General features: G+C 42.3%; 3 protein-coding genes across 7 annotated transcripts in view; 2 read left to right on the forward strand and 1 right to left on the reverse strand.

Moving 5' to 3' along the window:
• Window positions 1-1,161: 1,161 nt before the first annotated feature.
• Window positions 1,162-3,757, reverse strand: gpatch11 (G patch domain containing 11). The gene is made up of 8 exons (XM_026189971.1): window positions 3,678-3,757; window positions 3,249-3,475; window positions 3,127-3,168; window positions 2,919-3,039; window positions 2,742-2,832; window positions 2,462-2,578; window positions 1,583-1,664; window positions 1,162-1,476 (listed from the first exon to the last, which is right to left on the reverse strand). Exons 1-8 carry the CDS (start codon window positions 3,725-3,727, stop codon window positions 1,421-1,423), a joined length of 786 nt encoding a protein of 261 aa, XP_026045756.1. The 5' UTR covers window positions 3,728-3,757; the 3' UTR covers window positions 1,162-1,420.
• A 170-nt stretch (window positions 3,758-3,927) lies between these two features.
• heatr5b (HEAT repeat containing 5B) lies at window positions 3,928-23,894 on the forward strand. 4 transcript variants are annotated; one of them, XM_026189969.1, is made up of 36 exons: window positions 3,929-4,080; window positions 6,373-6,537; window positions 6,631-6,842; window positions 7,485-7,593; window positions 7,701-7,850; window positions 8,425-8,596; window positions 8,689-8,846; window positions 8,937-9,231; window positions 11,287-11,442; window positions 11,583-11,833; window positions 11,915-12,026; window positions 12,125-12,277; window positions 12,363-12,462; window positions 12,581-12,690; window positions 12,768-12,931; window positions 13,080-13,255; window positions 13,434-13,539; window positions 13,634-13,824; window positions 14,646-14,805; window positions 14,990-15,179; window positions 15,326-15,495; window positions 15,590-15,737; window positions 15,833-16,012; window positions 16,091-16,345; window positions 17,018-17,199; window positions 17,284-17,352; window positions 18,123-18,302; window positions 18,397-18,637; window positions 18,988-19,224; window positions 19,439-19,566; window positions 20,391-20,535; window positions 20,658-20,930; window positions 21,143-21,367; window positions 21,512-21,663; window positions 22,041-22,254; window positions 22,612-23,893. In XM_026189969.1, the coding sequence occupies exons 2-36, from the start codon at window positions 6,412-6,414 to the stop codon at window positions 22,917-22,919; spliced, it is 6,198 nt and encodes a 2,065-aa protein (XP_026045754.1). In that variant the 5' UTR covers window positions 3,929-4,080; window positions 6,373-6,411; the 3' UTR covers window positions 22,920-23,893. The 4 variants fall into 4 exon arrangements, with proteins under 4 accessions (XP_026045752.1, XP_026045754.1, XP_026045755.1 ...); XM_026189970.1 differs by having other exon boundaries at window positions 3,930-4,080; window positions 8,937-9,186; XM_026189967.1 differs by having other exon boundaries at window positions 3,928-4,080; window positions 8,937-9,186; window positions 15,833-16,345; window positions 22,612-23,894.
• A 137-nt stretch (window positions 23,895-24,031) lies between these two features.
• Window positions 24,032-25,325, forward strand: part of LOC113034784 (striatin) — a 28,017-nt gene continuing 26,723 nt past the window's right edge. For both annotated transcript variants that reach the window (XM_026189809.1, XM_026189810.1), the window contains exon 1: window positions 24,032-24,433. In XM_026189809.1, coding sequence (XP_026045594.1) covers window positions 24,221-24,433 — 213 coding nt within the window. In that variant the 5' untranslated portion in view covers window positions 24,032-24,220. The remainder of the gene's footprint in view (window positions 24,434-25,325) is intronic.

Genomic DNA, 25,325 nt, shown 5'->3' on the forward strand with positions numbered 1-25,325 from the left:
CTGAGTAGCAACGATGCTGTTTTGGGAGAATAGCTGTTTGCTTTATCAATAGTTGTTTTAGATTGTTTTTTGTAGTTTAACTAATGTTAAAGCTCGGAATTTTAACGTCAGTAATATATGATTACCTGTTCGTGTTTTTTTTAAACTTACGCATGTTAGGATTGAATGACTACATGTCCCAAGATGTTTAAGAGCAGCTCCCATCGCTAAGTTTCATGGGAACTGTAGTTCTTTTGTCAAGCGCCAAACGTAGAGATGTGGCGATGTCATAGTGACAATAACATATAAACCAAAAATCCTTAAGTATTTCAGACATGTAAATTATTATTATTATTGCCCAATTTACGCATCAGAATTTTTTAAAGTAATAGTAATGAAAAGAAGTATGGCTGATATAAACTCACAACAAATCACAGCGTACCACACGGTCACCTCCTCCATCACCGTGTGGTACGCTGGAGCCACTATCAGGGACAAACAGAGACTGCAGCGTGTTGTGCGCTCTGCTGAGAAGGTGATTGGCTGCAGACTCCCATCTCTGCAGGACCTGTACACCTCCAGGACACTGCGGCGTGCAGCCCGGATCTCAGCTGACCCTTCCCACCCTGGACACAGTCTGTTTGACCTGCTCCCCTCAGGCAGGAGGCTCCGGTCCATTCGCACCAGAACCTCTCGCCACAAGAACAGTTTCTTCCCCTCTGCTGTTGGACACATGAACAATAACCACATGACTGTCCCCGCCACTCACACATGACCCTACGCTGTGTCACTGCATCATTCCATGTCTGGTACTGATCACCACCTGCACTCATGTATATATCCTTCTACGTAGCACTCTTAATTCTTATTCTCATGTATATATCTAATGTATATCTCATGCACATATCTTTCTTTCTACATGGCACTTTAATTCTTATTGTTTGCACTGAAGCACCGCAGCAAATTCCTAATGTTGTAAACCTCAACATCTGGCAATAAACCCATTCTGATTCTGATTCTGATCATAGAATATACAAAAAGTCAAAATGGTAGCATTCTTAAAACGTTTAATGAAGACAGATAAATACAATTGATCTTGAAATATGTAACACAATTTGTATTCATCTTTATAAAATAGAAATATTGAAAGACATCCTAATTTATAAATGAAAAAAAAACAACAACAACAACAACCCAAAAAACAGAAATGTATACAACAAATACAAACTTGATGGTCTTTCAATGAAAGACAGCAGATTAAAACTGGATGATTAAAGAACTTAATTTCTGATCACTTTATTGCCTTGGCTGTTTTTGTAGTCCGATGAACCTGACTCACATATCAAAGTGCATTCACATATACACAATATTTTTATGATCAAACATTTATACTTTTTTTTTCTCTTTACAGGAAACTTGTGCAGACTGGTTTTCATTCATTTTATTCATGGTCTGCTGCTGTATCCCCAGGACAGTTAGCGCACAAGTCCTCTTCATCTGTAAAATAGAAATCAATACATTATATACACATACACAGTATGAGCAATGGCAATACAAAAGAACCTTAAAAGCTACAGCACTAAAGACAAGACATCACACCTACCATTATAGGTGGTCCCACACCATATGCAATAAAAATGGACTCCTCTCAAATAGGATGTCAAAATTTGTAGTTTATCAAAAGACTGCAACAGAGAACCACATATCACATTTAATATTCATTGGGATAATTTTGCCATTAAATCCTATAAGATGCATTTATGTTTTTTCAGCTCAACCTGAGTTGTCCCTCTGATGTACTCATTTCTAATCCAGAGTATATGAGTATTAGATATGAAAATTTAATTGAAAATATTTCTTTTCATTAATTCAACACATCATAGCAGGTCTCCCTACCATCTTTTCATTTACTCTTGCTGCTATCCTTCTGTTAGAAAACACACTTCAGCACTGATCTCCATCCAATGCACTCTATGCTCTCTTCTTCACCTCTGTTGTGCACTGTCTGGTGATTTTGATGGTTTAAACTCATCCAACTTCACTAAAGCTACTCCTTGCATTTTCACCCATCTCCCTCTCATTCACACACATGTATTCTGTCTTGCATCCACTGTCTTTCATTTCTCTTGAGAGACATTCACCTCTCCAGGCTTTTCTACCTGCTCTCTACTACAAATTTCAATGTCATCTGCAAACATCATAGCCCACAGAGACTCCTGTCTGACATCATCTGCCCATCACATTGCAAACAAGAGGGGGCTCAGAGCCAATCCCTAATGTAATCCCACCCCCATCTTGAACAAATCTGTCACTCCCACTGTACACCTCAACATCATCTTGCTATCCTAATACATGTCCTACACATACTGCTCTGCACTTCCTCAGACAGTACCACAATTGCTGTTTTGGTAAAAAACAACAACAAAAAACCCAACTATGAATAACATACATTAATTTTGATTGTCTAAAATAAAATACTTACAGTGAGTTCTGTAACCTCCTCTTCATCATCATCCTCATCCTCCTCTTTAAGATCGTCCTCTTCTTCATCAGAGTTTGCTTTAGGCCAGTACCAGTCTTCTCTCGGAGCAGTTATCCCCTGAAAAGAGAAGAAACCTCAGCTAGGAGATACTTTGTGTCAGTGGTCTATAATTTTCCTCCTTTCACTGGTAAGAGACTGATTAGAGAGAGACCTGCTACTAACACTAGCACTGTGATGTGCAGAGGAGTCCATAAGGAGCTATACTCATAATTCTTTCCACCTTTTGACTGTCAAGCTGTTCGCAAGCTCGCTGACTCCTCCTGAGGTCTCCTTCAATCTTTCGCTCCTCTCTTTCCGTCCTTACTCTTGACCTGAAAACGCAAAAAAAGGAAAAAGTTAAAAACACAGACTATAAGAGGGGGAGGGGACAACGTTTAGAGGTAGCTGCATGCTTCACCTGAAATCTTCCAGAGATTTGGTCTCATTCTGTTGTTTGGCTCGTACTTTCTGCCTATAATGCTCCAGTTCCTCTTCAGCTTTTCTTTTCTTCATCTCTTCCATTCCAATACCCCCTCTGTCTGATTATAAACAGAAAAGTGCTGCAATCATTCAGCTAGGCTGCACACAACATCACTAAATACTCATTTTAAAATAACATTTCCTACCTGTTTTGATATTTAGTGGGATTGGATCAACTCTTCCTGCTCCTATAGGGGTAACAAAGATTAACATCAGTGCACACTACAAATGCAAAGCAAATTCACAATTTAGCGAAGAACAAACTTGCCCTGCTTCCCAAGTCCTTGCCCAGCTTTGTAGCCCATTTTCTGCAGAAGTGCAAACCCTTTGTTTTCATTGCTGATGGAGCTCTGTAAAGCCACTTCTCGGCTTTCGCTCTCCTGCTCCTTGTAGCTCTTCTGACGGTTCTTAATATTCTTTTCCTTTTGCTTCTCCTCCCTCTTCATTGCTTCTTTTACCCGCCTCACCATGCTGACTCCCGGTTTCACATCTTGACTGACAGTCGGAGGGACAAAGAAAAACGTTACACGGGTGTAAAAAATACCGATAACTATTCTGAGAGCAACGACACCCTGCTTCTTTGTTTTTATAGCTCAATATCGGAATATACTCGATTCAACAACAGTTTCATGGCACTGACCGAACATTGTTGTCAATATGAACATTTTACAGTAAACACCAGAGCCAAAACACTTACAGTTTGCTAAGAAATGCATCAGACATATAGTCTTCTTCTTCATCTGACATTCTGCACAAACTAAAGAGAGAAAAAACAGAGAAAAACAGCAAAAAAAACAACAACTTCGGTTTGTGCGTTTGTATTTTCTTCTGTGGTGTTCTGTTCCTTTGCAAAAACGTTCCGAGTAGCTGCAAGGTACACACAAAGTCTACAGTTCCGCTGCATTTGGCATATATTTCAAAAGAACGTGTTTGTCCTGTGAAATGGACTCGATTAATGTCACGTCTATTTTTGTTTATTTCACAAAATTCTACAAGCTATATGATTTAAGTTAAATTATTTGTTTGGTTTAACATCGGACAAACTTCACAGCGACACCGCCCATAGTCGTCGTCATTCATCCTGGGTCACCGAAGCACAGGTAGGATGAACAGTTTTGCTGTATTTGTCCCGTATTTCAGGGAGTTTGTTGTCACTGAGGGGTATATTTTGAACAACTCAAGGTTGTAAAAAATGACGACGAAGAGCCAAAGTCCTATTTAGTCGTCAGTGTTTCGCGGAGTTTAGCTTTCCCCTTTTAGGAAGCAGCTAGCTTATGTTGCTAACTAGCTCGCGTATTAACATCTGAAGGATGACAGCTGTCAACACATCACTGCAGTGTTAATATTTTTGTGTTGTTCCATACGAGACTTGAGCGCGGCTATTATAACTTTACAGCCACTGACATTAAAATTACTGACGTACGGAACACAGCGAAGGCATTCCAATGGCGATAATTGGTCCTTAGCATCTATAGGGCTGTTATAACCTGTCCAGCTGATGGATGTGATAGTTTATTGACTGAACAGGCGTATTGTTAGAGAAGAGGCATTTAAATTAGACAACTGAGAGGCCCTGTCATGCTGTTGGGTACAGAGTTTGTCTCCTGAGCAGGAATGTCCAACCTGCAGATCAACACAGCTGTTCCCAGTATTTCTCTTCATCCTATAATATAGTATTCCTTTCATGCTAGGAATGATCTCTTCCATGGTGGCAATGAGGTGCAAGAGCTGATAGAACTTTTAGATGAGCATGAAAATGATTTTGATCATGTTATGTGGTGACTGAGTGGCCTTCACAGTCACCACAGCTCAAGTTTATTGGAGCCATTTCAACAACACAGCTGCATATACAACAAGACACATCAAATGACACAATACAGCACAACATACAAAGTACACGTGTATTGAACACATCAACCCATAAAAGTAGTGCAGTGTGTCAGTGTACCCATGTTTAAAGTGATTTTAGTGAATGGCGTAGAGTCTAGATTGCAGAAGGGAACAGTCCACAGTGCAAGAGGTTAAGTTAATATTGCAAATGCATGATACATACGTGTACGTTTTGCTGCATAATATATTCAGATTCTGGGCGGCACGGTGGTTAGCACTGTTGCCGCACAGCAAGAAGGTCCTGAGTTCAATGTGTGGAGTTTGCATGTTCTCCCCTGTTTGCGTGGGTTCCCTCCGGGTACTCCAGCTTCCTCCCACCGTCCAAAGACATGCAGTTTCTGGGGAAAGGTTAATTGATTAATCTAAATTGCCCATAGATGTGAATACAGGAGTGAATGTGAATGTGAGTGCGAATGGTTGCCTGTCTCTCTGTGTGACAGACTGGCGAGCTGTCAAGGTGTACCCTGCCTCTCGCCGTATGACAGCTGGGATAGGCTCCAGCGCCCCCCGCGACCCTGAAAAGGATAAGCGGAAGCGAATGGATGGATACATTCAGATTCTATGATTACAACTTGCTGTAGGTAAATTGAAACAAAAAATAATAGAAGGTTCAGCATATATTTAAGCACCTAATAGCTTGGAGATAGCTACTATCTCTGTTCTTGTAGTAATACCCCTGTATCTTTTGCCTGGTGGGAGATGATTAAACAGATGATGTGTAGGAGGGGACAGTGATGATGCTTCTACCTCACCTGGTGGTTCGGGTGGCATAGTGTGGAGCTATGAAAGGCAGACTACAACCAGTGATGTTGGAGGCTCAAACTTTTTCCAGGCTGCTGTTTGTCCTGATTGGTTGTGCTACCTTACCAAGTCAGGTTGGAGATAATAATAATAATGATAATGATAATGGTTTGCAGCTTCCCAACTGAACCCATATTTTCCATACATCTCTACTTCTGCCAAAGGAAGTAGAGTCTCTGATGGGCTTTGTTAACAGTGAGACTGGTGTTTAAGTTCTGTGATAAAGACTGGCATATAGTGGTGCCCAGGAAGCACTCTTTCAACAGACCTTGGCCAATGAAAGGAAGATGTTGGACTTCTTCCCTTCTAAAGTCAACAGCCTTTAGTTTTAGATTTGCTCAGGATCAAATTGTTGTCTTTGCACCTCCTCACCAGCTGTTCTGTCTCACTCCGGTATGCAAATTCATCACTGTTAGAGATAACGTCTACCACACTGATACCATCACTCAGTCCAGCTGAAAACCCATTGAAGATTTTGTGCTAGTAATGCTCCCTACTGCTATCATCAAAATGCCAATTAAGATTATTTCTAAGAGAAGTGGTGCTCCAGTCTTTCACTTTAGTCAAAAAGACTTGTAGATTCAGTGTCAAGTCACACTGAAGCTGTTTGAGCAAAATATGGTCTACCGACTGCTTGTGTTGCAACAGTATATTAAGCTTTTTGTTCCTCTAATTTGTCACGTGTTCGTGAATCATTGCAGAGAGGAGGGCGCACGTCTCTGTGTTCAAGGTTCCTCACCATGGAGCTGGCTCACAGTCTCCTGCTTAATGAAGATGCTTTGGCCCAGATCACCGAAGCAAAAAGGCCCGTCTTCATCTTCGAATGGCTCCGGTTTTTGGATAAAGTGCTTGTGGCAGCAAATAAGGTGACTATTCAGATTTTTAGCTTTTCTGAGTCAGAATCATTGGAAGCGTTTTGTAACTCGATTGTGCTTTTTTCCCTTCTTTTTTGAATGCAGGTGGATGTAAAAGAGAAGCAGAAGAAGCTGGTGGAACAGCTGACGGGACTAATCAGCAGCGCTCCGGGACCACCGACTAGAAAACTCCTGGCCAAAAACCTTGCTACGCTCTACAGCATTGGTGACACCTTCACTGTTTTCCAGACTCTTGATAAATGCAATGACATCATCAAAAGCAAGGATGACACACCTGCATACTTGCCAACAAAACTGTGAGTTCCCATTTATTTACTACCGCGTATATTTTTATTGGCTATTTTTAGAAATACAGGAACTGCATATTAATAGTCTGCTTGAGCTTTCACATATTTTAATTCAAATGTAAGCTGTTCAGAACTGCTTTTAGAGCTCCAGGCACGTGCAGTAGGCCTATCTTCAAGGGTATTAGCAGTTAAGCTGGACGGTAATCTGCAGAACGACATTTTATGTTTAAAAGGAGGGATTAAGCGTACAAGACTAGATTTGCTGTGTTTCTTGCTGGCGTTAATGGAATTTAACAGTGGATGAAGCTGCATCAGTGGTGCCCTGCAGGGTTTTATCCATCAGTCATTCATACCTGCTCATTTCTGGGTAGGTGAAATACACAGACGTGCCAGGGCCTCCCTTTTGCATACTAAGCCACTGTGCTTCCCCTTCAGCATTTTACAGTAGATAAGGTTAAAGCTAATTCATGTATGTAAGCCAGTCTCACCATTTATCAACATAAGGAGGAGTCTAATAAATAGAAGTTAATAACTATTAATTTTCATGAAGTATTCCATGGTATTGCATATTTTAATTTACATAATTATGAATTTTCACATAGATTTTTGTCTGAATTGCTGTGTTAATGCACTGTTACACATTTCTTGCAGTGCTGCAGTGGCATGTGTTGGGGCTTTTTATGAGAAGATGGGGAGGATGCTGGGAAGCTCCTTTCCAGATACCATCAATAATCTTTTAAAGGCATTAAAGAGTGCAGAGGTATGCCACGTGAGAGTAAAGAAACTAGGAGCAGGCACACTACAGTATAAGAACAGTAATGGAGGGATTGATTTGTAACGTCACTTTCTTCTATTTTATTGATGTAGTCACAAGGTAGAGGAGAGATCCTTCTGAGTCTGCAGAAGGTGCTCAGCGGACTGGGTGGAGCTGCAGCTTCTTGTCACAGAGACATCTACAAGAATGCTCGCTCTCTGCTTACAGACAGGTCCATGGCTGTACGCTGTGCAGTAGCAAAGGTTGGTCTCACAAAAACACAGTTAAGATTTTTAAATGTGTCAACTATCTTGCGCTTCTTTGTGGGGATTTTGTGGGCTGCTGGGGCCTTCCATATCATAAAGTTAAAAGCTACATAGAAGACACACAGAGTAATCTTCAAACTCTTTCTCCCAAAACAGTTAAACTTGGTTTTTGATCTTAAGTTGTTAAGGCCCATCTGAGGAGCGTTATGCAAGGCTTCATTCTCAGTTTCACTCATAAAAGTAAAGGTACCGCATGATTACTTGTGACCACTGTTTTCAGTACGATCTAATTTTCCCTTTATGACACAAGTACAGCAATTGTGTGTCAGAATGAGTGCAGACTGTTTGTAAAGGGAAGAAACCACTGACTTAAATGCTTTTGCTGTGTCACGTATGTCGACCGCATACACTGTTTCAATTTCCGTTTAGAAAGCGTACAAGTTACTGTGTGTATTGTAGCATTATGTGCACATAAGCCTCTGAATTCATGTCATGAAGTAGATATTACCAGTACACACATTATATGAAAAGTAATGATAGCGTCCCATTTTTTTCCTCCTTGCCTGATCAGTGCCTGTTGGAGCTACAAAATGAGGCCGTATTCATGTGGACCACTGAACTGGAGAACGTCGCTACTTTGTGTTTCAAGGCCTTGGAAGGGTCTAACTATGGCGTTCGGGTAGCCGTAGCGAAACTGCTGGGGACGGTTATGGCCACGGCCCTGATGCCCAAACAAGCAGCTGGTAGGTTACAGAGTGGATTTGTGTTGTTTTTAGAGTAGCTCACTGCTTCTGTTCTTTATCACGTTCTTTTTTTAAACGTGGTGTTCTCGCAGTGATGCGTCAGAATGTAAAGCGAGCCACTCTGGAGGAGGTGCTGGAGCTCATGGCCACAGGCTTTCTGCGCGGTGGATCTGGCTTCCTGAAGAGCGGAGGAGAGATGTTGAAGGGGGGAGGCTCTGTCAGCAGGGAGGTGCGGGTGGGCGTCACACAGGTGAGGTGAACTCTCAAACATATTAAAAAAATGAACCCGATCCATCTGACTCATCCACCTCATGCGTGTTTTTCGTTAATTTCTTCTTAGGCATACGTTGTGTTTGTGACAACACTTGGCGGTCAGTGGCTTGAGCGCAACTTTGCCACGTTCCTGTCGCACGTGTTGGACCTAGTGTCTCACCCTCGGGCCACGCAGACTCACGTTGAGGCTGTGTACTCGCGCCGCTGCGTTTCCTTCATGCTGCGCGCCACCTTGGGGGGCTTGCTTGGAGAGAAAGCACAAATCGCAGCCGGCAAAGAAATCTGCCAAGCCATCAGCAAGCAAATGAGGGCTGTGGGTAAGGAGGATGGGGGGGAAATATCACGGTTCAGAGCATTACAGAGTAAGTACTCATCCATTATTATCACCTTTTAATTCGCTCCTCATTCAGTTTTGAAATCTGTTGCATGGCTTGTGCTTATGTTGTGTGCAGAGACCGCTTCTCTTTTTCTTTTATTTCTCTGCTTTTCCTTCTGCTTTCTCCCTGTGAGGTTACTTTCCTCTTTCTTCATATCCCCTTTTCACCACAAGTAGTATCATAATGTCAGTAAGATCATCCATTACCTGCGCAGCATATTAAGTACTCATGCTTGCATTATTGCATAGCCTTTATGGCTTTTTTGCCTGTGAATTCACATTTTGTTATTGCCTTATAAACCCTAAAGAGCAGTTAGCGTAACCTTTTCTGGCATCTAGCATCTGGCATGCACCAGCAGAAAAACTGCACGTGCCACTAAATGCAAAGACACACGACAGGATGATGCCATTACATCTAAGAGAACAAGACACAGTGTTTTGCATTATTTTATTTATTTTTTTCGCTTTTGATCATCACAAAATTATTTTCAAAATCACCCATACGTCGTTCACAAAGGATGTTTCTTACTCTGATTTGCTTTGCAACCTTTAAACCGATGTACGTTTCAGAACTTCTTGGTGTTAAGACAGAATTTCTAAAAATGTTGGATTCTTCTGGGTTCTTTGTTGTTCACTCTGTACTTGCTGCTGTATTTTTTTCCATCTAGTTGGATATGTGAGACTTCTTGAAATGGGACTTTGAGAAATGTCTAAGCTAAACATAAGTGGGAAAATGTTACCGGGAGCCATGATAGAAGTAGGACATCTAGTATATGTGTTTACATTTACACTAAAGTCCGAATGAAATGCCACAGTTCAAGAAGCATCTTCATATACTCTCTTCCTCAAGTCGTTTTATTGACCTTTTTTCTACATATGATCTGTCTTGACTGTTGTCTTTCAAGAGCTCAGAGGATTTTAGTTCCCGGTAGATGATCAGCTATTCATTTTTTTTTCTTTTTTCACAATTATAGCCATCATTTCCTGTTTTTATTTATTTCTTTTTGAATGGGGGGAGACAAATCCTCAGAGCTCTTGGAGTACATTGAAGTGTGCTCTTCTGTGTTTTAATGTAGCGGTTCTGTAGTTTAATGTCGTTAGTTAAATATATGACAACAGTGCATGGCCTAATGGGGTCTGTTGTGTTATTAGAAGCTACGGTACGCACCTGTCAGTCACAACATTAAAATCAGTGTAGGTGACAACAATAAAAATCATTATTTTGCCTTAATGTTACTTGTCGAGTTGTAGCAGGAAGTCAAGTTGTTGGAAGCTGTAAAGATGTGACTTTTTTGATGTCTAAGCAACTGGATCAGATTATCTATAAAATATCAGGTTTGGGGATTGTTTCTGGTAGTTAGTTGCTACCAAAAGTGGTATAAGTAATGAACTGGCAATAGGGTCACAGGGGCACTATACTCCACACTTTGCACGTGGTCCTGTCTGTTCTTGAAAGCACCTACAGCAGAAAGAAATCCCATTTTCTTTTACATCTTGTGTGATGTTTACCAGAGAGAGAGGGGGGATCAGCATGATACACAGTAGAGTTTAAGCAATTTGATTCTCTGATTTTCTGCAGGAAAATAGCTTTAATCTGATTCTAACTAGCCGCAGACAATTTACACCTCTTTATGGAAACACTATTCCCCGATGGTGCTGGCTTTCTTTTCTGCAGCATAGTGCACCCGCCACCGCATATTGTTCAGGAATGGTCTGAGAAACATTACAAAGAGTTCAAGATCGGAAAAACAAATCAGATGTAAGGAGGCCCCACCTTGCAACTTCCTACACAATATCGGGTTTTAATGTTGTGGCTGATTAGTGTAAATTATACTAATAACATTAGTGATTTATACTTATTATGGACACAAAGCATCTTTTCTTTGATATAAATCTTTTTCATCAATGATGCACACATTATAAATTAGTGTGTTCTGAATATTATTGAGTATTCAAAATACGAACTTAAGTGATAACCCAGAAAATGTTCATGCTGACAGATCGCTTTGCTCGCTTCTCTTCCTGAAATTTGTGTTTTCAGAGGCAGTAGTGAATGATATCAGTGGGGAGAACAAAGCAGGGGCAGGTGATGTCTCTGCCAGCCAGCATGTTATGGTGTGTGCTTTAAAAGAGCTGGGCAGTTTGGTTCAGAGTTTGAGTGCCACAGCTTCACCACTCATCCAGGAGCCTTCTGTAGGTAAGATAAACAGAATACAAAACAGGATATTCACTGTTGTCACTCTCGGGTTTCTGGTAACACAAGCTCATGTGACATAAATCCTAATTTAAAATAAGGCTGAAATCCTTAAATAACTTATTCCACATCCACTTCTTCAGGACTCCTTGAAACCGTGACCTCAGTGCTGCTGCACCCAAGCATGGCAGCACGTTTGGCAGCTGCATGGTGCTTGCGTTGCGTCGCCGTTGCGCTACCCTATCAGCTCACCCCTCTGCTGGACCGCTGTGCTGAGAGAATCAACAACCTGAAGAGTTCGCCTGAGGCTGTAAGCGGCTACAGCTTTGCGATGGCTGCTCTGCTGGGAGGCGTGCACCAGTGTCCACTGGGTATCCCCCACACCAAGGGCAAGGTGTGTAGCTTCAGAATTTGGCCTTAGTGGTTCTTTCATATGTATGTCAGACTTGATTGACTAGCCTCGCTGTTCTTGTAGTTGGTGGTGAGTATAGCTGAAGACCTTCTGCGAACAGCTGCTCAGAACAGCCGTCTGTCCCTGCAGCGCACGCAGGCTGGATGGCTTCTGCTGGGAGCCCTGATGACTTTGGGTGAGCCTCAAAGACACTTCCTGATTTTGGAGTTTTTCAGAAATCGTCTCTTTCTCCCACCACCTTTGTGACCACATTGTGTTCATTTGTGTTCCCAGGTCCCTCCCTTGTGCGCTATCATCTCCCCAAAATGCTGCTGCTGTGGAGGAACGTGTTTCCTCGCTCCCAGAAGGAGCTGGAAGCCGAAAAAGCCAGAGGAGACTCCTTCACCTGGCAGGTCACCCTGGAGGGCAGAGCTGGAGCACTGTGTGGTAAAGGCTTGCACCTCCACAGTGTGCACGCCCTAAAATGTTACGAGACGCAGTGTTGACTAAAACTGTTCCTTTTCTTTTATAGCCATGCGTAGCTTCGTGGCCCACTGCCCCGAGCTTCTCACAGAAGACGTAATCCGCAGGCTGATGACTCCTATCGAATGTGCCATGACTATGATGTCTCAGTGAGTGTGGTGGTTTTTTTTGTGTAATTTTCTCTTAAATGTCTGACTTTTTATTTTATTTTTTTTGTGTGTTTTTCGACTGCATGTCTAATGATTGTAACATTTTGACTTTTCTCAGTGTCCCTGCCATCATTAAGGTACATGGAGCCCACCTGAAAGCAAGTGCAGCTATGGTGAGGCTCCGGTTGTACGACATCTTGGCTCTCTTGCCTCCAAAAACTTACGAAGGTAAATCAGTCACTTGTGCATTAGCTTTCACATAAGTTGAGGAGAGGTGTTTTAAAATGGGTAATCCTCTCGTACAGGCAGCTTCAATGCTCTCCTGAGAGAACTGGTAGCAGAGTTTACTTTGACCGACAACTCGGCCAACACTACCACGTCTTTGCTGCGCTCTCTGTGTCACTATGACGACAGCGTGCTCATGGGCTCGTGGCTACAGGAGACCGACCACAAGTCCATAGAGGATCAGGTTAGTTGGTAAAAGACCGTTCTAGTAACCCAGCTCTTATTTGAAGATGCTTTATGTATGTGATTTGGATTAGTCATCACTATCTCTCGTTAAATGTTAAATATAAGTTTGGCCTTTTGGTGTTTCTGTGTCGTTACCTGCGAAACAGTTGCAGCCCAACAGCGCGTCTGGCAGCGGAGCTCTGGAGCACGATCCCTCGTCGATCTACCTGCGCGTCCCCGTAGGCGAGGCCATCCCAGGACCTCTCCCTTTGGGTGTGTCGGTTATCGATGCTTCAGTGGCTCTGTTTGGTGTGGTGTTCCCTCATGTCTCCTTCAAACACAGGCAAGGCGCTCTCTCTTATTGTGGTGACTTGATGTGGTTCTGCATCATGTTAACATTATTTTTATTTTCTTGTCCCGCAGCTGCTCTCATTATTTTCCTTATATATTTATATTCACTGCATTGTTGCTGAGCTGGTTTTTATTAACATACTGTGTTTTAACTGATGGGTATGATTCAGGCTGCAGATGTTAGACCACTTTGCAGAATGCATAAAGCAGGCTAAAGGAGTTCGACAGCAAGCCGTCCAACTCAACATCTTTACTGCAGTCCTTTCTGCCCTCAAGGTAAGAAAAAAAGCTCTATATCCTCTTAAATGGGAAGGTAATTTAGGTAATAGCTACAGTGAGAAATAATGTTTCTCTTTCGCTTTAACTGTAGGGTTTGGCTGAGAATAAGAGCACTCTTGGGCCTGAGGAGGTGCGTAAATCAGCTCTGGCCCTGGTGATGGGAGCTTTGGACAACCCTAATCCCATCCTGCGCTGTGCTGCTGGAGAGGCCCTGGGGAGGATGGCTCAGGTGGTCGGAGAGGCAACCTTCATTGCCAGAATGGCGCAGACCAGTTTTGATAAGTGAGCATATCATGTCTCCAATTTCTGTTTCTTTGCTTTTTGTGTCCAACATTATGGTTTCAAATCATCTTTGTTGTTCACACAGAATATTTAAGAAAGGCCTTAAGAAAATTTCTTCATATTTTACACCAGTGTTCACTTTCATTGACTGATTGATTTGTTTGATTCATGAGGATGAATTTGATAGCATTTGGAGGTCAAAGGTCAAGCCCAAAGAGCTTACTTTTGGCCATAACTCAAGAATTCATACACCAATAAAAACGATACAAGTGTCTAACAGGATAAAAATGATGAATTGATAACATTTTCTGTTTAAAATGGTCTGTGGTTAACATTACCATGACAACCTAGTGATCTGTAGAAACACTTTGGACAGAAGGAGAGATTTGAGCGCCAGATTTAGTCTTCTGAGGTGCCAGGTTTGAAAAGTGTGGATTTTTGCAATAACATAAATATTGAAAACATTGTCTACAGTGCACAATGTTGTGATCAGAATAACCTGTATTTACCTTACATTAATAAATGTTTTTAAGAATACAGTGATTTTAGGTGTAAAAAATATTAGTCTATCACTACATATCTTGAATGAGCCTGGACAGACAAGGATGTAAACTGCACCTTGACGTTTAGTGGGACGGACAGAGAGTCATTTTATACCTGATTGCACAAAATAAACATTCTCACTACATTTTCAGAATGTCTCTTTTTGGAAAGTTATAGTTTGTGTTTCATTGTTGTTCATCTGTCTTGAAGTTGATCTCTCATACTTTGTATCTGTCTCTACTCACGTGATGCATGTCTTTGTTTTGCTCTGTTTACAGGCTGAAGTCAGCTCGTGATGTAGTTTCAAGGACGGGCCATTCACTGGCTCTCGGCTGTCTGCATCGATATGTTGGAGGAATTGGCTCTGGCCAGCACTTAAAGACCAGTGTCAGCATCTTGTTGGCTCTAGCCCAGGATGGCTCTTCACATGAAGTCCAGGTGCAGTCAATTATTTATTAGAAGTACATTTTTATATTCACTCATAATTAAATTACATTTTGATTGGTTTTCTTTTCTGTTAAATGTTATGTCTAAACCTAGTTTTGATGCATCCCTGTCTTTTTCTTCAATTCTGGTCTGGCCCACTCTAAATTAATTCAATCTGTGTTTTTGTCTTCACCAGACTTGGGCTCTGCACTCTCTGGCTCTAATTGTGGATTCAAGTGGTCCCATGTACAGAGGCTATGTGGAGCCTACACTGTCTCTGGTGCTCACCCTGCTCCTCACTGTGCCCCCGTCTCACACAGAGGTTCACCAGTGTCTGGGCCGCTGCCTGGGAGCTCTAATCACTACTGTGGGACCAGAGTTGCAGGGTAACTGTGGCACAACCAGATTACAAACATCATTAACCATAGTATTTTTTTAGCCAGCAGGTGGCAGTGTAACCGGTTTTGATCCTTTGCAGGCTACTGAAGTATATGTCTTTAAGTACAATGTTTCTTTGTGCTGGTCTTGCTAGGAAATGGAGCCACTATTTCCACCATCCGCTCGTCCTGCCTGGTTGGTTGTGCCATAATGCAGGACCACTCAGACTCTCTTGTGCAGGCAGCTGCTATCTCATGTTTGCAGCAGCTGCATATGTTTGCTCCACGACACGTTAACCTGTCCAGCTTGGTGCCGTGTCTCTGTGTAAGACATAAATACTTTTAGAGTACGTATGTGATAGTTAGAGTTTGTGTCAGTCTGAATGTTGATTTCCTGCTGTGAACTGGGGTTCCCATAGGTGCACCTGTGCAGCTCTCACCTGTTGCTGCGTCGTGCTGCAGTGGCCTGCCTGAGACAGCTTGCTCAGAGAGAAGCTGCAGAGGTCTGCGAGTACGCCATGAGCCTGGCAAAGAGAGCAGGAGACAGCAAAGACAGCACTGCAATCAGTCAGTACACGGTCAAAACTTGATTCGAGCATTCTGTTTGAATAATTCCCCTTAATGCAACCTGGATCCTAATGCCTTAACTTGCTCTGGTTCAGATCTAAACATCACAGAGACTGGTCTGGAGGGTGTTCTGTTTGGCATGCTGGATCGGGAGACGGACAGGAAGCTATGCTCAGACATCCATGACACACTCGGCCACATGCTGTCGTCTTTGGCCGTAGAAAAACTTTCCCATTGGCTGAAACTCTGCAAGGATGTTCTTGCAGCAACTACAGGTAAGTCTACAAAACAGCAAATTCAAAAATCATCTTTTATAAATCTTTCACCACAAATGTGCCCGTGTCCTCTTTCAGATGTAGGGGGCGCTGTTGTGTTTGAGGTGCAAAAGGACGAGGAAGACTCGGAGAAAAAAGACGAGATGGACGATGACACAATGTTCACGGGTCTGGGCGAAGACGACAAATCGAAGCCATCTGTGGCGCCGCGCTGGGTCACACGGGTGTTTGCAGCAGACTGTTTGTGCCGCATCATCCTGCTGTGTGAGAATGCAGACAAAACACACTTTGACCTGGCAGCTGCTCGTTCGGCGCAGGCCAAGAATGTGAAAGGTACCATTCACTGTGCTGCCAGAATAGACTACTGCAGAGTTCACTTAAAGAATTGTGATTGATTAATGCCACTTTTACTGTGCGACAGGAAATTGCTTATTCACATGCTTTCATTTAAAGATGGAACAAAGCTAGAGGTTCAGAGGGTTTTGTTCACTGTGGTAAATATAGGAGACAATATTTATGTAAGCTTTGCTGTATAATAAGGAGCTATTCTACAGGCTTGCCTGTAATAGCACATTGTACTGACTTTGCAGCTCTGAAACCAGCTAAGCCAAATTGAGTGACTGGGATTCAGTGGATGGTTGGTCTGCATGACGGCATGTCCAACTAATCCCTCAAAAGGTGCCCTTCAGTTAAAAGTCAATTAAATCTCAGCCCCAAATTTAATGTGGGGTTTCTTTCTGGTCGCTGCAGGCACACGCTGAAACTCCAAAAGTGTTTCCTCTTGAAGAAAGTATTAAAGCAGAGAGTCTGAAGAAAGCACTGGTTATAGCTTCTTGCTGAAGTGTAACACATCATCAAAGGATTAATAAATCAAATACTAAACAATGACTGGAAAAATCATTATTGTAGCTGCTCCCGGAGTTCATATTCCTTCCAGTGTTTATAATTAGGTTCGTATTTCTCACATAGTCCTTGTTGTTTTTTCATCCATCTCTGCCCGTTCAGGAGATCTGCTGGTGCTCCATTTATCTGACCTCATCCGCATGGCTTTCATGGCAGCCACAGACCACAGCAACCAGCTGAGGATGGCTGGCCTGCAGGCCTTGGAAGACATCATTAAAAAGTTTGCGTCCGTACCAGAGCCCGAGTTCCCGGGGCACGTTATCCTGGAACAGTACCAGGCCAATGTGAGTAAAGCATTGCATTATTTCGTAGTCCAAACCTAGAAACATTGCATGAAAGTAAACTTGTTGCAACTCGTGGGTATTTAGGTTGGAGCTGCTCTCAGACCTGCGTTTTCACCTGACACGCCGTCCGACATTACAGCAAAGGCATGCCAGGTAAGCCATACATACCTGTCTCTTTCACCAACTCAATTGCTTACAATTCCACTTTATGCCTCTTTTTGAGGTGTGTTCAACCTTCTTTCCATTAACAGCCATTAAATATGTTTTTTGATTGTTAAATGGTAGAACTGTGGCTGCGTTAGCAGCTTAATTACCACGACAAAGTGAGTCATCATCCCCTTAGAAGCCAGCAGTGTCAAATTTGTGACTTAATGCTTTTTGACTTAATTGAATGATGAGAATGTTGAGTGACGGGGGCAAATAACAAAACATGCCTGTCAGCTTATTACTAAAAGATGTTCTCTCTTTGACATTCCCCTGTTTCTCTGCTTGGGAGACTTTTTGAAGGGTTTAATTTTTCTTATCGAGAACAACTTACTCTGAAAAAGCGGATTAGGATACATATATCTGTGGATGTGAAGGTCACAGAGGACCTGTAGTTTTCTTATAGTTTAATAAGCTACCAGATTTATAACAAGCTGCTGCCCTTGAACTGACACTTTAATTGCTGTTCCTCCCAGAAGAATGCAATCTTATAAACATGTGGTCCAGTTTTACATCACTAAGGTGTCAGTCCATTTATTAATACCCATTTGTTTGACACTCCCACCCCCTCTAATAGCTTGGCTAATGAGCCTAAGTGCTCTGTTATATAATACATTTTTTACATCAAAATCAGAATCATAAAATGTTATTGTCCGTTGTTGTAATAGATAAAAACGGTAAGATCCATAGCAGTTTCACCTTTCTCACATTGACTACAGGTGTGCAGTACGTGGATCGGCAGTGGCGTTGTCAGTGACCTCAACGACCTGCGGCGAGTCCACAACCTGCTTGTGTCGTCGCTGGACAAGGTGCAGGCTGGGAAAGGCTCGTCCAGTCAGCTGTATAGTGAGAGCGCTACCACGATGGAGAAACTGGCAGTGCTGAAGGCGTGGGCTGAGGTGAGATGGAAGATGAGCAGGAAACTGCTCCTTTTTTAACAATCAAATGATGCATGTAACGAAACTGAACGTGCACTCTGGGTTTCTCACTCAGGTCTATGTGGTGGCAATGAAGATCAAAAAAGAGGCTGAGTCTAAACCTGCAAAACCAGTCAGAAGTGGAGATGACGACGAGGATGAGGAGGATCTGGGAACTGACGTGCTTCCCCCTGACAGTCTTATCACCCTGGTGCAGCCAGAGCTGCCCTCACTAAGCCGCCTGTGGCTGGCCATGCTGCGAGACTATGCTCTGCTCACTCTGCCTGCTGAGTTTTCCAGTCAGCTGCCCCCTGATGGTATGAGATTCTTTCCTGTCTTCCTGTGTGCTAAATATGGTTTTAATATGATATCTTCAGTGAAACAAAATATAGTCTTGTGGTGTTTCTACACAACATTTTAATGTAGCTTGGTTAAAGCATCAATGTTCAAGTCTTATGTTCCACTTTGGATCATTTGATGTTTATTTTTTCCAGATATTACCAAAAACGTTCAACATTATTTGGACAGTGTCAGATTAAATGTCAACAAAAACATCTCTTAAATCAAATGGGATTGTAGATTACATGCTCGTGCACTCTGTTGGAGCTGTTTTCAAAGTCATTGACATGTTAATAAAGTAATTATATATAATTGTGTTTGTGTCCAGGCGGAGCATTTTATACCCCGGAGACCATAGATACAGCAAGGCTCCACTACCGAAGCTCCTGGGCTCCTGTCCTGCATGCTGTAGCCCTGTGGCTGAACAGCACTGGGTTTGGAGCAGGTGTAGGTCAGGAGGAGGTCTCATCAGCTCCCTCCAAGCCTCCTGGCCTCCCCCAGGGAGGCTCCACCACTATAAAGACCTTTGAGGAGTCTGTCAAAGACAGGATGCATCTAATGTTAGGTAAACAAATGCATAGCTAACATTTGCGGTGTAAAGCATTTAGCATACTTTTCCATTTTCTGGCTTCATAGTGTACCTAATACAGAAAACAGCAACTGCTTTTGTTCACCTCACAGCTGTAGGACCACCGGCCAATTGTGAAGGAATGGTAGTAGAAAGAAAAATACATGTACAAGAACATAGACTAAGAGCATTTTTGTGTTCTGTCTCTTAGGTGTCAGTATAGAGTTTCTCTGCTTTCCCCGCCCTGAAGAGCCTATTGAACATGTGATGTCGTGCCTGCGGGCCCTGTGCACTCTGCTCGAGACTCCTTGTGCTAAAACACATATTGCAGATGACCAGGTAAACACACAGGGCTTAAATTATAGGGTAAAAAAAGAGAGAAAATTTTTAAACCACTTTTATGACTATTGTAGAATCTCATTAGTAAAATATGAATATATGAGTTACACATTAAGCTATAAAAGAACTAATGTAGTTTTCACTTATTAGAAAATACTAAAAGAAATTCAAGCACCCAAGTGTCCTATAAGAAAAAGTGTTTTCCCTTTAAATCACCTCTTGCAGCAATCATATTGTGGTGTAATTCAGGTGATCTGTTTACCATGCACCACCTCACTGCAAATATTTGATAAATACAACACCGGCCTGTGATATTTACTGACTTTAGAAGGTGAAAAAGATCACCCACAGAACAGATGATTGGGTACCGATGGCTTCAAAGGGCACATGTGTGTATCCTACAAATTCAGCAAAAGAAGGTTGTATTTCTCAGCTGTATTTGGTGAAGCCTTTGAAGAGGGACGTGTCTCTACCAGACTGCTTCAAAGTGTGGACTTCAGAGGATTTGAATTGGAGCACAGTGTGTGGGATCACTCAGCCGTCTCACTAACCATAAAGATATTTGAACAAAGAAGTACAAATTGCTTCTGAACAGTATAAAAATCACATTTTTAAATATGAAATTGTATCCTATGGTGGACATGCTTTCTGCTTTTCAACAAACCAGAACAGATAGTTACAAAGCATCAAGCACTTTACTTTAAATGAGAAAAAAATACATAATTGAAACAGTTGGAATTCTAAATGTGAGAGAAATGAGAAGTTTGTGCTACATGTTTCACAGTCACATTAATGTAGTTGTTTACTTTTTCTTTCTGCTGTAGCTGCTGGCTGTGGAGCTCCTGAACGTGCTTCACAGGCTTCTGTTGACCCGGGATCCACCTGCTGTCCAGCTTCAGGTCACTGCTGTTGTCCAGGAGACCATCAGGGCTGCACATGACCATCTACAGCGACAGAAAACAGCAAAAGGTCAGAAACATTATGTTACACTGCATATAAGGTTTGCATGTTGTCTTTAAGCTTCTATATTTAGAGTGAAGTTAACCAAATTGTGTGGTAGTTTAAGCGGTCATTACTTTTTTTTGGTTTAGGCAAAGAGGAAGATGGCGAGAAAGACTCTCAGGCCAGCCTTGGAGAAGGAGGAGACACAGGGGAGCTCGTCCCCGGCAAGTCTCTGGTGTTCGCCGCCATGGAGCTGCTCGTGTTCATCCTGGTCCGCCACTTACCCCAGCTTAATACACGTGTGAAGGAGTCGCCCAGCCATGTGCCACTCAGGCCTCAGCGACTACCCGAAAAAAGTGCCCGCCTGGTGGCAAACGCAGTTTCCATCCTGGCAGAGCTGCCCTCGCTCTGCTCTCCAGCTGGTGAGGCCTGAAGCAAAGTGCAACAACACACAAATACCATGCATAATAAGAAAGGAAAACTCGCACACAGTCAGTTGCTATTTCAGTGTAACATACTCTCTCTTAATGGATGCTTCATGCATTTCTGTGACATTAATTAATGATAAGTAGCAAAGGAACATGAGCATCATGGTTTTCAGCCCATTGTTTACATTTTATTTTTGCCTTATTAGGAAGCATGACCATCCTACCTACAGTGCTTTTCCTCGTCACCGGAGTTCTGAAGGAAACTGCAGTAAAGACTCCTGACAACTCGGTGCCAGTGCCTGTGGCAGCTGCCCTCCAGAGCATTAAGACCATCTTCACCTCCCCAATAGCCCGGATGGAGAGCGTGCAGACGCAGTGGACCAGCCTTGTGAGGAGCAGCCTGGCATCTGTACTTGAGTATTCGCAGCCAGGTGAGCTCATCCACACGCATTCATTATCACACTCTGACTTTTTGTCTTTCTGTGGAGCAGAAATTTGCCTTGCCTTGCCAGTCTACAAAAAAAAAAGCACAACATCACTGTTAATCAAAAGCATGTTTGTGTGTTTTTTTTTAGATGAGTCCAGGCCTGACATGGATGAGGTCAGTATGCTGACAGCGATCACACTCTTCCTGCTGTCAGCCAGCAGTGAGCTTGTAGGAGTGACTGTCCTGCAAAAGGGCTGCATGGACCACTTCCGAAATGCCCTCAACTCTAGTGACCCCTGGGTAAGCTCGCATGTACACAAACAAAGATGTAACAAAAGAATTTTGAATACCGAACCAAATCATCTGTTTTTAAATGTGTACCTCTGAACTTTTCTAGATATTATCTAACGGAAGTGCAGAATACCCAAATTTCTGAATCAGTACTAGGTTTTTACTTGCCAGCTAGACGGTGGCTGTGGTCTGCTGTGCACTGTACGCACCTCTCTTCTGTTACCAAACCCAAACGTAGCATTTCCACGTGTGAAAAAGGGCATCTCTGAACAACGCCTGGGCTGGATCCTTCTCCCATTGTTCAGAGTTCATGCGTGAAAACAGCTTCACACTGTTCACATAAGTCTAGCTCAGTTAAGCGAAAGATGTAATTGTTGTTACCACAGGTTCAGGCTCGGTGTTACCAGCTGCTGTTGTCGGTGTTTCAACACTCCAGCCGTGCCCTCTCTACTCCCTACATACACGCTCTGGCTCCACTCATGGTGGAGAAGCTGAAGGCAGTGGAGCGCAGCCGCCCAGGGACGGCTGCTGAGCTGCAGGCTGTGCAGGAGGGAATCAGGGTCCTGGAGAATCTGGTCGGCATGGGTGAAGACCAAAACCGTAAGTATTCCTCTGCTTAATGGACCAAGTGAAGCAACATTTGGTTCATTTTGTGCCACATTTACTCTGTTAAAGTAGATCTCTTCAGTATTTAGCTGTGCTGCCCTAGATCAGACTAATAAATAATTAAATGTTGAATTTAATGCTTTTCTAATTTCTAGTCCAACCATTCAAGAAAAAACTTTTTTAAAACGATTTTATTTCAGTTTACTAATAATCTGGCAAATCTCTGCGTAGATAATGACATTACATTGGATTTGTGGCCACAGTTCTGCTTCTCCTTTTTTTAAACTGTCTCCTAATTACTGATTATATATATATTTTTTTTAACTTATCACTGCTTTATGTGTTCAACAGGGGTGCAGCTGCTCGCTCTCCTTGTACCGACTCTCGTCTCTTACCTTTTGGATGAAAATTCCATCTCCTCTGCACCCCAAGTCTCCAAAGGCCTGCACGAGTTTGCACTTCAGAACTTGATGCGGATCGGCCCCCTCTATCCGGCTGCCTTCAAGATAGTGATTGGAGCGGCACCTGAGCTGAAAACCCGTCTGGAATCTGCTATACGGGCCAACCAGGCCAGCAGCAAAGCCAAAGCTGCAGCCAGGCAAGCTCAGCCAGCAGTGCAAGCTGCACCAACCATTAAACTCAAGACGAGCTTCTTCTGAACACTCCAAAATGCACCGCACACTCTCAACTAATCTTTTCTTCTTTGGATTTCTTTCAACACTGTACCACATGTCATGTCTGTATCAGTTATGCTTTCTAACTGCATTTATTTATTCTACATCTCTTCTTTGTTTTGATGGACGAGTACTCCCCTCAAAGAACGTTTATGTAAATATCTTTGAAAGCCTTTGAATGTTCACTTTAAAAAGCTTGCTATAAATTTTGTAGCAAATTTTAATTGTGTGAATGTATCATTTCCAGACCACACAATTTACATTTTACTTTCTTTTTTTTTTTTTGTTCCCCCCAAGTCACCAAACCCAGCTCTCTGTGGAAGTTTGTTTCTAACACTTTTTTTTTCAGGCAGAGCTAAATTGAAATTTGAAAAAATCATCTCAAAACTTACTTACGAAGTATGTTTTCAGGTACAAACCATGACTTTTGACTTACAGAGGGCAAAAAATAAATAAATAAATCAGGTGGCAGAAATAAAATTCCAGAAAAAGTCAATATTTGCTCTACAATTTTCCCTGATTTTATTTTATTTTATTTTATTTTTTAGGAGGCCTTGGGGTCTCCAGGTTGTTACTGATGAATGTTACTTTAATTTCTTATGTTTTGTGTATTTTCTCAAATTATGTTGTAAACCTTCCTACTAATTGCTCAAAGGCATAGCTAATAAATTAAAGTTGATCAAACCAGTATCGAGACTAAAATTAGAACTAAATGATAAATGTATTATATTTTTCACTAAGACTCTCCAGTTATCTGCACACCAATCAACAAATAAATAAATATATATATATGTATATATAAGTACTGGTCATCACATAGATTTTTTTTTTTTTTGGTCTGATAAATACCCGTGTTTACTGCCTGCATGTGCTGGTGTTCACCAATGTCATCAATAACTGGCACATTTGTGTGAATGTAATGTTACACTCATTTTTTTTCCCAAAATATGAATAAACTTATTTTGACCTCATTGCTGTTGGAAGTTTTCACTATACTTAAATGTAATTGGATTAATAAAATAGGAATGCATGATTTATAGCTAAAGTTCTGCTACTGGGTCTGGACGTCCGGGCAATTCGGGTGAGCAAAACGAGCACCACCAGCCAACTCGCTGTAGGCGTGGAGTTTGTGGTGACGTCATTGGATGACAGCTAGCTGTCAGAAAGTGAGTTCATTCCCCCAAGCCGAGGAGACGGAACGCCGTCAATAGATTTTTACCCTTCCGCTGATATATAGCACATCGAGTCAGCGAGACAACGGACCAAGCTTTCCACCGAGCCCGGCCATGGATGAACAGGCGGGGCCCGGCGTGTTCTTCAACAATAATAACAACTCCATTTTACCCGGCGGTGGAAAAGGACCTCTGCCCGATGGCGACGCTGGGGAGGCGGCTAGGGCGCAGTACAGTATCCCGGGGATCTTGCACTTCCTGCAGCACGAATGGGCCCGTTTCGAAGTAGAAAGGGCACAATGGGAGGTGGAACGAGCCGAATTACAGGTAAAAAAAGCTGCATTTTTTTTCTGTACACGACAACATATTAGCGGCATTACCAGGGCTGGCCTTTTCTAGTAACTCGCGTTGAGTTTGTGTGTTTGATTGTTCGGGCTAATGGTTAGCTTGCTAGCTGTAGTTCAGAGGCTAAACGAGCTGCAGCGCCCCTCTCAGCCAGCTGCACGACGACTGTTTGCGACCTATTTACTGTGGCGAAAACCACGAAACTTACCCTCTACTTTTATAGTTTGATAAACTCGCTTTAGGCGTTTTTCAACATGATAATATATCAGTTTAAAACCAAGGTGATTGCTAGATTTAATGACAAAATAGTTCATGTGTAACGTAAACTATGGCTACTTGCTATTTCGAGCTAAATCTACTATCACCCTGTGTTTGTTTGAATCGTGCTTTATTCCCAGTCCCATTAAAAAAATGATGTGGAGAGATAATAGCAGGTTTCTTTTATGCTCTGATCTTTCGGGAGCTGCCAGTGCTGACAGACGGCACACACTACACAAGAGAGTGCAGTAACTATGTCTTGTTTATGAATCTTATCGCAAGCTAGCTGCCATGTAAAGCCACTCCTGATGCCTGAATTTAAAACACTGCACGGCGTTTCTCTTACAGATCGAACAGGTCTCTCTTGTAAATGAGTCACTGAGTCTCAATAGGGCTACCTGTAAAAATAAAGGTTAAATTAAAAAAAATATATGTGTGGGGATATCTCCACGATTGGCATCAGAATAAATTATTCGCGGTTTATTTTACTTTCTTGCTTTGTTCTATTTTATTTTAGGAACAAAGCAGGTTTTTCGTCCCATGAACTATAATTTTGTTAATCTGCAAACCTGATGCAAGCTGGGATCTTTAGTGGTGAGTTTGCTTAAACGAGAAA

Source organism: Astatotilapia calliptera, chromosome 13 (genome assembly GCF_900246225.1).
Source record: "Astatotilapia calliptera chromosome 13, fAstCal1.2, whole genome shotgun sequence".
NCBI classification, from domain to species: Eukaryota; Metazoa; Chordata; class Actinopteri; order Cichliformes; family Cichlidae; genus Astatotilapia; species Astatotilapia calliptera.

Coding starts and splice junctions, on each gene's coding strand:
- gpatch11 (XM_026189971.1), bottom strand. CDS start 3,727: ATGTCAGATGAAGAAGAAGACTATATGTCTGATGCATTTCTTAGCAAA. Junction 3,040..3,126: donor CCCACTAAATATCAAAACAG/GTAGGAAATGTT, acceptor GTTTATAATCAG/ACAGAGGGGGTATTGGAATG. Junction 1,477..1,582: donor GTGTGGGACCACCTATAATG/GTAGGTGTGATG, acceptor TCTATTTTACAG/ATGAAGAGGACTTGTGCGCT.
- heatr5b (XM_026189967.1), top strand. CDS start 6,412: ATGGAGCTGGCTCACAGTCTCCTGCTTAATGAAGATGCTTTGGCCCAG. Junction 12,691..12,767: donor GCCTCCAAAAACTTACGAAG/GTAAATCAGTCA, acceptor CCTCTCGTACAG/GCAGCTTCAATGCTCTCCTG. Junction 12,932..13,079: donor ACAAGTCCATAGAGGATCAG/GTTAGTTGGTAA, acceptor CCTGCGAAACAG/TTGCAGCCCAACAGCGCGTC.